General features: G+C 56.8%; 1 protein-coding gene across 1 annotated transcript; it reads left to right on the plus strand.

Annotated features, from left to right (window-relative positions):
- Positions 1-5,636: 5,636 nt before the first annotated feature.
- On the plus strand, positions 5,637-9,144 carry NKX1-1 (NK1 homeobox 1; the record flags this gene model as incomplete). Its single annotated transcript, XM_084798632.1, has 2 exons — positions 5,637-6,102; positions 8,147-9,144. 2 exons carry the CDS (start codon positions 5,637-5,639, stop codon positions 9,001-9,003), a joined length of 1,323 nt encoding a protein of 440 aa, XP_084654758.1. The 3' UTR covers positions 9,004-9,144.
- Between the last annotated feature and the right edge of the window lie 2,193 nt (positions 9,145-11,337).

Consider the following 11,337-nt stretch of genomic DNA (forward strand, 5'->3'; position numbering starts at 1 on the left):
TAGGACTGTACAGGATGACTCAGAGGATCCTATAGGCAGGCTGCTTAACCCAAACATAATTCTCAGACCACGACAACCTCAGGGAGCCTCTAGAGGAGAAAGCTGTGACAGTTCACACTTCTTAAGAAAGATGAAAAATAAATAAACGGAGGGAGCTAGGTTTTGGCCATGCAGTAAGAGGTGAGCAATGGTGCATGAGGCTGCATGCCTTTAATCCTAAGTAAAGGCAGGTAGATTTCTGAGTTCAAGGCCAGTCTGGTCTACAAAGTGAATACCAGGCCATCCAGAGCTGTGGAACAAGAATCTCTCTCAAATGAACAAAACAAAACAAACGACATGAAGCACAGTACCAAGTCATTCCTACTTCCCCGACTCAAGAAGTGACTCCTGACCTCATGTCTTTATACAGCATGGCTTGACCATCCCTCGAGGAAAAGTTCATGTGTACCAGATAGGACTCATAGTTTTTTTGGGGGGGAAGGGGTTCGAGATAGGGTTTCTCTTGCAGTCCTGGTTGTCCTAGACTCCCTTTATAGACCAGGCTGGCCTCGAACTCACAGAGAACCGCCTGCCTCTGCCTCCCCAGTGCTGGGATTAAAGGCGTGAGCCACCACTCCTGGCTACTGAGTCACAGCTTTTGACAGTGAGACGTCTGCAGCTTGTGTACTGTTGGGAGCCCTGGAGAGCAAGGGCAGGTGGCACTGTGGGTGAACTCTGGCCTGGACATCCTGCTAAAGCCTTTCAAGGAGGTCAGTGGCTTTATCTAGCAAAAAGTCTAGAGAGAGTAGAGCATGGTGATAGAGCCCAGGGACAGCTTGGTAAGAAGAGGGCCCCTCTAAGCTCTGTAAGGAAACCTAAGGGATGAACAGACTGGTGTCCACTCTGGTAATTTCCAGACTGGTAATCAGCAGGTTGTGCCACATGGTGAGAAGCAAAGGCTGAGAGAGGCACACGGAATATCCTGACCCCTTGTCGGCCTCATTTTCTGCATTTCCTAGGCCATCTTCCCTCTGGCACTGAGAAACTGGTTATCTGTCACTTTTCACTTTAAACACTGGCCAGGAGTAGCAGTGGAAGACTTTGAGCACCCCATTGATCCTCTTTGGCCTCAGTTTACCCCATCGTGTCTTGCGGCTAGTAAACCCTTCTAGGTCAGAAGTCTAACTAGCAGCGTTGATGAGAGGGAGCCAGCCAGCCACTGCTTTGTGCAGCCTTCTCTCTCCATGAACAGTGACCATCATGTTCCTGCAGCCCCGGAGACACTCCTGGCGTTCTATTTTCAAATTTAAAGGGTTTGGCTTGCACCTCTGAACCCCATACCGTCCCAACAGGAGGATGCAAAACCAGCAGCCGCTGATCTTGCGAAACTCCCTAGGCCTTTGGTGCGAGGTGAACGGGTGTGACTCTCATCTAGGTGTGTAAAATACAGGGGTCCAGACACCACACTGAGCCCACGAAGATTGTGGGCGAGCTCTGAGATGGGCAGACTTGTAATAGACAGTGGGGACGGTGCATGAGTGGAGAGCAGAAACGTGCTGGCTGGATCCAGTTGCTGAACCTGACTCTGACCTGGTGTCCCGGAAGCTGAGGTCAGCTAAGGGGTGGAAGTGGGGCAGGAGGAAAGAGCGGGGTGGAGGGGCCGCTGTCCGCGGTGCTGACTAGGTGACGCTAGAACGGGCGCTGTCCGCGGTACTGACCTGGCAGCCGATGGCTCTCTCCGAGGCTCTGGGAGCTGTCCGCGGTTCTGACCTCCAGCCTACTGGTTGGGCTCTGTGTGCAGCGCTGATAGCAGTTCCTCTTCTGTGGCCTCTCAAGGTGGAGAGGGCAGCAGCCGGAGCTCCCTCTTTATTCTGAGTTTCTGTGTCCATTCTTGAAGGGATAGAAGACCCAAAGGGAGATACATTTTAGGGAAAATGAATGACCAGAATTTTCCAGACTGGTGAGCAGCAGGGCGTGCCAAGTATTGATATGGGTTTGGTCAAGAAAGGCACAAGGGAGCCCCTGTCCCCTTGTCTGCCTAATTTTCTGAACTGCATCCTTCTATGGGGGAGGCGGAACACTCAAAGGCTGCAGGATACACCAGTGTGAGTCCACACATGGTGAACCAGATGACTAAATAAAGTTTCTGCCTCTACATGTTGCCAGAAAGGTTTTGGGAGTCCTGGTGACTGGGCAGAGTCGGGGAGGGGAGGGGAGGGGAGGGGGAGGTCCACAGTACATGAGGCAAACAGTATCCAAATTACAAGCTGTCTGTGCTTGTGCGCAACCTTAAAGCCCGCCCACAGAGCTCCCAGATTTCCACCCTTGTCCCTGCCTTGATGCCCCAGCCCAACACATTATGTCACCCTGACTGACCCAGCATGGTAGGGCTCAGCAGGAAAGGGGATGTTTCCTATCCGCTGAGCAGGCAGAGCCATCTCCTCTCTAGACTGCGATTTCACCTGTCAGTGCCCACCTGGGGCCCCACAAGTGAAGCTGGTGAGTTGGAGATAACCTGAGATGGCAGATGGGCAGAGATTGCACAAATGAGGGTCTAATTGACAATCAATTGTGATTAGGAGCTAAAGGACGTCCTTAGAAGCCGGAGACAGTTTGAGTTGAGGCTAGAAGAGGGCCGTTGTTTGGAGCTCTAGGAGAGGGGGAGGGGCATCAGGCATCCTTACGTTTTGGTTGTTCTTCAGAGATAGGATGGGAACCGTGGAAGAAGCTGCCTCCATCTCCTCCTTGAGCTAGGTCCACACAGCACAGCCCCAGACCAAAAGAAGAAGAGAGGAGGTAGCCTCGTTCAGCTCTGGGGAACCCCCAGGCTCACCCTACTCCTCTGAATTGGATGTGAGCTTGGATGCTCATTACTCTGCCTGCTACAGCTCCCATCAGAATACTGAGGGGCAGGCAGGGCAGGGGGAGTGAACTTCGGCACTTAGGAACTTCTGGACAGCCAACAGTGGTGCTTTCTCTGCATTCCACTCAACTCTGACCAGTCTCCACCCATCGGCAGGGAGAACATTTGGCAGTGTCAAGTGTGTGAATTTGGAAACAACAGCAACAACAACAACAGCCAACGTCTAGTTGTATATTTTTCTATAACAAGTTATGTTACCTTATGTCATATCCTATTAACACATTGTGTTATATTTGCTATGTTCTAGCAGAAGTCTACACCTACATTCTAGGAAATACCACTTTGCTTGCTTGCACTTGCTTGTCCTGAAGGAAAGCTGTGCAGAGAGGGCTGAACAGGTTATTTATTGTAGCTCCTCCCAGGCAGGTGTCTGGTGTTGTGATGGCAGACAGTGTAACCGTGCCAGCTCTCACTCACCCAGTATGGTGTGGGTGCTGTGGCTGCTGTTAAATTTTTGGCAACATTCACCTCTCTGGTGACCTGTGCTGGTGACAAATGCTTGTGGGAGAGTTGTGCTTTCAGGGATGTCACAGGGAGTCTCCACTACCCAGAGCCAGCTCCCAGGTCTGCAAGTGAGCCCTGCCCTCCGGTCCCCTCCCCTCCCCTTACCCAAAGAGGCTCTTTTTCTTAGAGGATGGGGGCCTGGCAGCCAGCCTATGTGCAGTCCTCACCAAAAGACTTAAAAGAGACAGGAAGGCGGAGGAGGAGCAAACGGGGGGGGGGGGTGTTTGAAGTGGTGTAGTGCACTGCCCTTATGAACCACCTTCTGACTGTGTATGGGTGCTCATGAATGAATTCCTGCTTGTGTGTTGGTCGCTTCTGAATGAGTGTGTGTGTGTGTGTGTGTGTGTGTGTGTGTGTGTGTGTGTGTGTGTGTAACAGAATGGGGCGTGTACATCTATATTCAAACTCAGCTGAGAAAGAGGGAGGGAGCAAAGACCAAGGTGGGGGCGGGAAGAAGATAATTACCTCACTGCGATGAGAGATTACCCACCCTCCTTCCCCAGAGGTGATTTATAATTTAAAGATAAAGAATAATCAAGTCCTGGCAAGGAAGGACACAGTGTTGTGGGTCTGATTAGAATCTCAGGATGGACCAGCACGCGATGAGGGCGGGAGGGGGCAGGGAAGAAACTGAGGGGAGGAGAGCCCTGCCCCCCTCCTCCTGCCTCCCGTCCCAGCCTCCCAGAGGCTCAGCATGTTCGAGCTTGGCCCAAATTACAGGCGATCGGTCCCCCATTATTTCTCCTAACTTTTAATTTCTGCTTCCGCGGTAATTGCAAAGGACCGTCCTTGTGCAGAGCAGGCTCCCGGGACCGCAGTGGGAGGAGGAGCGCATACCCGCTGGAGCACACGTCGGCGGCGGCGCACACACTCACATGCTGGGCACGAGCTCCACCGCCGGATCCCACCTGGGTCCATCAGAGGCGGGTCAACTCATTGGCCTGAGCGAGAGGAGGAGGGAAATTCACGACCCTCGGAAGCAAAACATCGGCTACCAGGCCGTCACCCTCCGGAGCCGAGCTCGACCTTCCGAGGTCGTGGAGACGACCCTACAAATATCCAGCCTGTGGACAAGACAGTGCACAAATACTCAGGCCTTGAACAGCTCTTCTGATTTGTTAGGGGTGGGGAAGGGGGTTGTTTCCGTATTATTTCTGGAAGAAACACATATTTTCCCATTACATGAATGGTATCGATCTTTATGTAGGCCGCCTGCTATTTGTACGATTTTTCGGTCACCCTTGGGGGGGGGTCGGAGATCGGGGGGGGGGGCGGTATCTTAGTCCTTCTCATTTCGATTCCACTTCTAATGAGCGTCACTCGCGGCCGTCAGCCCCGCCCCTTGCGGGGCTTTCACGCTGTCCCTAATTTGATCTAGTCAAGGGGGCGGGAGTGAGGGCTGGTGAGGATGAAGGGGCAGAGATCCTGACCAGAGAGCTGCGGACACGAAAGATAGCAACCCGAGGGCAGCGAAACAGACCCTAGGAACAAGCCTCGCAAAGGGCTGAAGACCTGCAGAGACTCAGAACCTGCACAAGCCCCCACCCTCCGTCCCGCGTCCCAACTGCGGAGGGCGCGGGAGCCCCTGGTGCCCCGGGAGGCCAGAACCCGGGTGCCTCTGCCGCAGGAGAGACCTGCCCCAGAGCTGTAACCCTGAACTGGAATGCCCACGCCAACTTAGGGCTCGCGGGTTCACGCGCCCTGGGGCCTCCGCAACCCTCCACCAGCCAACTGATCCCGCAATTATTTAAAAGCCGGGCTGTCTCCTCCCCCTTCGCCGAGGAGGCGGGCACGCAGTTTCCAGACCCGCGGAGGCGCAGCGGCACCGTGCTGACCACAACAGCCTCCAGTGGACTGTGCTCTGGCTCCCCGCAGGGTGTCTGTCTGTCTGGCTCTGCGGCTCAGTCCGTGAGTCCCGCACCGGGTCCGCCTACTCCGCCTGGGACCGTTCGCAGCCAATTAGGCGTGCGCGCTAACGAGGGTAGCGGAACCCCGCGGCCGCCTGCGGGCGCACGTGTGTGCGGCGTGTGGGCGCGTGGGCGCCTCCGGCGGGGCCGCCATAAATGCACTGGTCGGGCGCGGCGGGCTCCTGAAGCGGTGGCGGAGGCAACGCCAGGCAGGACTAGCCAAGAGGGACAAGAACAGCTGGGCTGAGGCTGATTTTGCGGGGCACAGGGATGGGAGCCCAATAGGCAGCGGGCCCGAGCCGCTTGAGCGGCCCGAGGCCGGCATGAGTACCAGCGGCCCGGCGGCACCTGGGGACGTCCCCGCGCTGCCGCCGCCACTGCCCGGGCCCGGCTCGGGGCCCGCACCGCCAGCTCCTGCGGCTACAGCTCGGGACGCTATGGACGGACGAGCTGAGCTGCCCATCTTTCCCCGGGCTGGAGTCCCTCCGCTCGCAGCCAGCGACACTGTGCCCGCGGTTCCAGAAGGGGCTGGAGCGGCCCGGCCCGCCGCGCCCCCGCGCCCCACCTCTTTCTCAGTGCTGGACATTCTAGACCCCAACAAGTTCAACAGCAGGAGACGCCGGTGCGTGCTACTGGGCCCTGTGGTGCCCACTACGTGTGCTCCGTGCGCCCCGGCCGCTTGCGTCCCGGTCCCCGCTACCTCCGGACGTTCGCCACGCTCAGAGCTAGAACGACGAAACCTTTCCGCTGCCACAGGAGTCTCCACGGCCGCGGGAGCTGAACCTACAAGTGAGTATAAGGGGTGGGCGCTAGGGGCCAGGGCATTGACTGTTCTGGAATGTTTATGTTCCCGGGACCCCGCGGCAAGCTGGGCCTGACTTGGCCCCACTAGGCTCTGTAGAAAGTTCGCAGAGCGCGGGGTCTGCGCTAGCCTCCTCCCGACCCGGACTCTAAGGCCCTCACTGCTGGACGCCTCTGGAAAGGCTCCGCTGGGCCAGACCTGGGGCTTTGGGGTTGCGACAGTAGTCCAGGATTCGGCTAGTCAGTCTCAGGCGTTGGAGGGTAGTTGGTGCTGGAGGCGAAGGGACATGCGGCGGTGGCTGGCTTGGTGACTTACCCACCCCCACCGTGGCCTCCCTAGCCCTCCCCCTTTGGACAAATCAGACTAATTGTGACAAAACGCTGGTTATCTCTGGAAAAACAATTAAATCCCTTCGATTACAGTTAAAGGGAAATGTGCTTAGCGGCGGAAAGCGGCCGGTAATGGGGCGGCCCGCGCCCCCTTTGCGGTCGATATCCCATTACGGCGCATGCATATCTCTTTCAAGCACCTTGCAAACTCCCCCCGAACATCTAAATTATAGGGTCAAAATTCGGATAATTACTCGATTAAAACCTATTACACTTATTAGGGGCAGCTATTGATCGCGAATTGCATTCGACCAGCTCCTGATTGCTTTTTTGTGCCCCTCCCCCGTCCTCCCTCTAACTTCCTGGCCCCTGCGCCACGCACGGACCAGAACGCTCTGGAGGACGGGACTAGGGCCGCCAGTTCTACCAGCGCTTTTGCATTGACCTTCCGTTCCTAGAGGAAGAGCAGTTCCCCACAGGCAGCAGTTGAACCCCTCCGACTATCCGGCTATCCGACAAGGAGCTGATCTATCAGGAACCCGAGGCTGCCTGCTGGAACTGTGTAGGCAGCGAGTGAGCGCTGCACAGTTGATGAGGGCAGCCAGGCAGGGTTGGGGCTTCTTGGATGGCTACGGGTCACCTGAGGAAATAGTTGCCCTGCCTGGGAGTTGAGGACAGGACACCAGCAGTCCTCGTGTGTCCTGGGTCTTTTGAGCTGGGAGTATTCGCGAGGAGCGAATTTATGCTCTGGTATGACGGCGCCAGTTCGGCCTGAGAGCAGAACACGGGGCAGTGGGTTGGAAAACATGGAGGCCCTCCTCTGGCATGTAAAGACCACCTGTGGGTGAGGTCATGAACAGTCTTCAGATTCCTGCATAGGAGACAGACAGCCTTCCCAATTTCAGAGGCAAAACTGCAGTTCTGGAGGCAGCTTCTCTCTGGATGCTGCGGGACTGGTGCTCACACCACCTCCCAGGCTCGTGCGTAGAGGCTCACAATGCTCTTTCCCCGCCTCCAAACTCCAAGAGCTCAAGGGAAGCTGGAGTCTCGCTTAAGACGTTGTCGCGGGGGAGCTAGGTAATGGGCCCCAGCGGCCGGCAGGAAAGCCAGCATTTCACGACGCCTAGCTTTCAGGGCCTGGAGCTTTAGGTAGGGACAGCTCCAGGACAACTGATTTTGGTCTCCAGAAGTGGCCTCCTCACAGCAGGCGGACCCCACCCCAGGTCTCTAGCCCCTCCAGCTATTAAGTGTACGGTAATTGGCTGGCCCCGCGCCCGCTGTAATTGGAAGATAATATACGCCGAAATAAATTAAATGGACTTTAACTAGTTTGTACATTGCACAAAATGAGTTTAATTAAGTTTGTATCTGCCCCGTGAATCGATCGGAGCTTTTTCTCCGCTGTACACTCCGAAGGCTGCCCGCGCACCGCAGACCTAAGGGCAGAGGCGTGGACAGCGGATGGGGCAGCAAATGCAGCTGGGCACCGAGAGGGTCCTTCCGAAGGAAGGCAGAGAGGAAATGCAAGAAGCCAAAAAGAGGAAAGATGCCAGGAAGGGAAAAAAAAGAACATCTCTGGGGAAGGGGCAGACGAGGAAGAGGAGAAACCTAACGATTAAAAGAGAATCTTCCGGAGAAGGAGCGGGCAGGGTGGCTGGGCGCGGGCCTGACCTTCTGTTCTCTTCCTTTCCGCCTCCCGCAGGTGCTGGGGACTCTTACAGAGTGGAGGAGGCCGAGGCCAACGGCTACAGCAGTGGCAGTGGTCGCAGCCCGACCGCGGACAGCGAGGATGAAGCGCCCGAGGACGAGGACGAGGACGAAGCGCCCGAGGTGCAGGATGCTCAGGGCACCGAGGAGGCTCGGGGAGGCAGCGGCGGCCTCGGGGCCCGCGGGTCGGGCTGCCCCGGAGCGGCTGAGGTCGAGGCTTCCCCCGTGGACGAGGCCGCGGCCCCAGGGCCCCGCGGGAACTCGCCCGGAGCCCCGGGCCCGCCTGCAACAGCTGCGGGAGCGGGGGTCGCGGGGAGCACCCCACAGGGCACCGCCGTGACCACCAAGCCCAAGCGGAAGCGCACAGGCTCGGACTCCAAGTCCGGGAAGCCGCGGCGGGCGCGCACCGCCTTCACCTACGAGCAGCTCGTGGCTCTGGAGAACAAGTTTAAGGCCACTCGCTACCTGTCGGTGTGTGAGCGCCTCAACCTGGCGCTGTCGCTGAGCCTCACCGAGACGCAAGTGAAGATCTGGTTCCAGAACCGCCGAACCAAGTGGAAGAAGCAAAACCCAGGCGCTGACACGAGCGCGCCGACCGGCGGCGGCGGGGGCCCCGGCCCAGGAGCAGGGCCCGGCGCAGGGCTGCCAGGCGGCCTCAGTCCGCTCAGCCCCTCGCCGCCCATGGGCGCGCCGCTCGCCTTGCACGGCCCGGCGGGGTACCCGGCGCACAGTCCGGGAGGGCTGGTGTGCGCTGCGCAGCTGCCCTTCTTGTCCAGCCCCGCGGTGCTCTCGCCCTTCGTGCTGGGTTCGCAGACATACGGCGCGCCCGCCTTTTATGCGCCCCATCTCTGAACCTCGGTGCCAGGACCCAGCGGGGGCCGCACCACGCGGCCTCTCTCGGCCAGAGGACAAGACGAGGGCGGCTGTCTCTTTTCTAAGGTTTCAGTCGTTGGTCCTGTATATAGCCGGTTCCTACGGAAGAGAAATTTATAAACGAATGTGCCCTGGGGCCAAACGAAAGGCTCCCATGGCCTGCTCCAAGCACTTTGCAGAACTCTTAATAAACCACAGGAAGCCATGCGGGCGTTTTCCGAGGGTTCTGCCGCCGCAGGATGCCAATCCTGCCTTCTTGGGTTCTTATCCGTTTGTGTGTCTCCCTGAGCAGGGACTTCAAAGCTGTCAGCTCTCAGTTTTTGTTTTTGTTTTTCCTGTCAGCTTTAGTGTCTAATGGTCAGCCCTCACTCTGGTAACTTGCACCCAGGTCCCCTTCTTTCATGGCACTCGCCCTGGGAGCTAGTCCAGCATGAGTCAGTCCCCTCCCCACTCTCTCCGAAGTGAGGCCCTTTCCCTCTTTCTTGCAGCTTGGCGCTGCTGAGCTCCAAATGGAGTGGTCCACAGTTGCTCATTGTCTTCCATACCCCATCCCATCAACTGCGCCCTCCCCTTCCCCAAGTACGCTACTTGGGGAGATAGGAAAAACATCCCACTGGCTTCCCATAGGAGGAAGCTGGGCTCAGAGGGTTGAAGTTTAACCACCTGCCAGATAGTCTAATAGCCAGACTGGAAGGCCAATGACCTTTTCTGGTGTGTCACTCTTCTGGAACAATTGTATATACACACCGACCGCAAGGAGCCCCAGGGGTGGCCCAAAGCTGTGGGCTGCACATACCCAAAGCAAAGCAGACACTGAACCATCTATGGCTACAGGGAGACTCGAACTATCTATGGCTACAGACCCTGGAAAGGCAGCCTGTACCAGCTTTGGAAGATTTTGCAGACCCAGTAAGGGTGGAGACTCAGGATGGGAAAGGGATGGCATGATGGGGCACGGGGAGGGAGAAGCAATGGTGATCAGGTCTTTTCCAGGGTCCCTGACTGTGGGCCACTATGGGGCCTGGCTTCTCCTTTTGTATCCGTTTTTTTCTGAGCACAGTGAGCTCTTGGAGAAGCTTGACTGTAGTCAGCTAGCTACCTTTGGGGGTCGGGTTGATACTGAACTGCACTGGAGGAGAGTGCTCAAAATTGGCTTCCTAGGTAAGAGCAGTGCATCTGGTAATTGTCAGGGGCAGAAGCCCTCTTGCCCCTTAAAGAGACCCAGTGCCTCTAAATCCCCTCACTCACCCGCAGAGACCTGGTGCCCGACTCCAGCCAGCCTAATTTCTACTTCTGGATCTCCTGGGACAGTCCCTGGTTGAGCCGCAGCTCAGCCTTCTAACTCAGCTGGACAGCAACACGCACATGCCAACACACAGGATGCAAGGGAAAGCCCTGCATCAACTGGGATAAATGTCACTGTGAGCAGTGGTGGTTGGGGACATTGCTGGCCTTTTGCTAAGGGCTGGGCCTCACAGACATAGGTAGCTGACAGAGGAGTCCTAAAAGGCTCTGGAAGATTCCAGAAGATTCTTGGAATCAAATCAAATCATTGCAGGCTTTGCATGTGCAGGGGCTGCCCAGCCAGAAGCTACAGCCTACCTAAATAGGAGAGACCATACCAGCGGCCTGTCCCATCCAGCCCCCCCCCCCCCAAAAAAAAAAACTCATGGAGATCTCTGACATAGCAACACAAGCAGTCTTAGCCCACACAGCAAGATGCCACACGGAGCAAGGGTGGGAGTGGCCTCACTGTAAGCTTCCTCTGTGTTTGTGCTCAGGGGTCCCTGTGTAGGAGAGCTGCCAGCTGACCCTGGAAAAATACCTAAGGCCCCCCCCCCCCCCATCCTCACCGGTTTCCTTATGCCAGCCCTGCTGGGCTCAGCTGGGAATACTGAGACAGTGCAGGACTCACAAGGAGATGACTAGGTAGAGCAGGTAGCTGTACCCCCCTGGAGCCTAGCTACTCTGCAAGGTGGAAATGAATTTCGGCTGGACAGGACTCTTTAGTATCCAAGTAAGGTTCGGGAGTGGGGTCAGTTCATCTGCTGAGGCTCAGTCCCAATTAGGGAGGGCTACTTAACTCAATGGGACTTCCAACAGCTACCCCAGGCTTTGGGACTGGGTAGAGAATGTGGGTTAGGGGCTACGAGGCTGGGAAGCATTGGGCCCATCACACACAGTACCTCCCTTCTGTCTCCAGGTTCACAGTCAGCTCCTCACTGGTATAAAAGAGTAGAGGCTACTTCCTGGCATTCCCTGGGCTCCTATAGTCTTTCTTACTGGGCTCTTACTGTATATAGAACCGTTTAC

This window comes from Acomys minous (assembly GCF_964271855.1).
Source record: "Acomys minous genome assembly, chromosome: 10".
NCBI classification, from domain to species: domain Eukaryota; kingdom Metazoa; phylum Chordata; class Mammalia; order Rodentia; family Muridae; genus Acomys; species Acomys minous.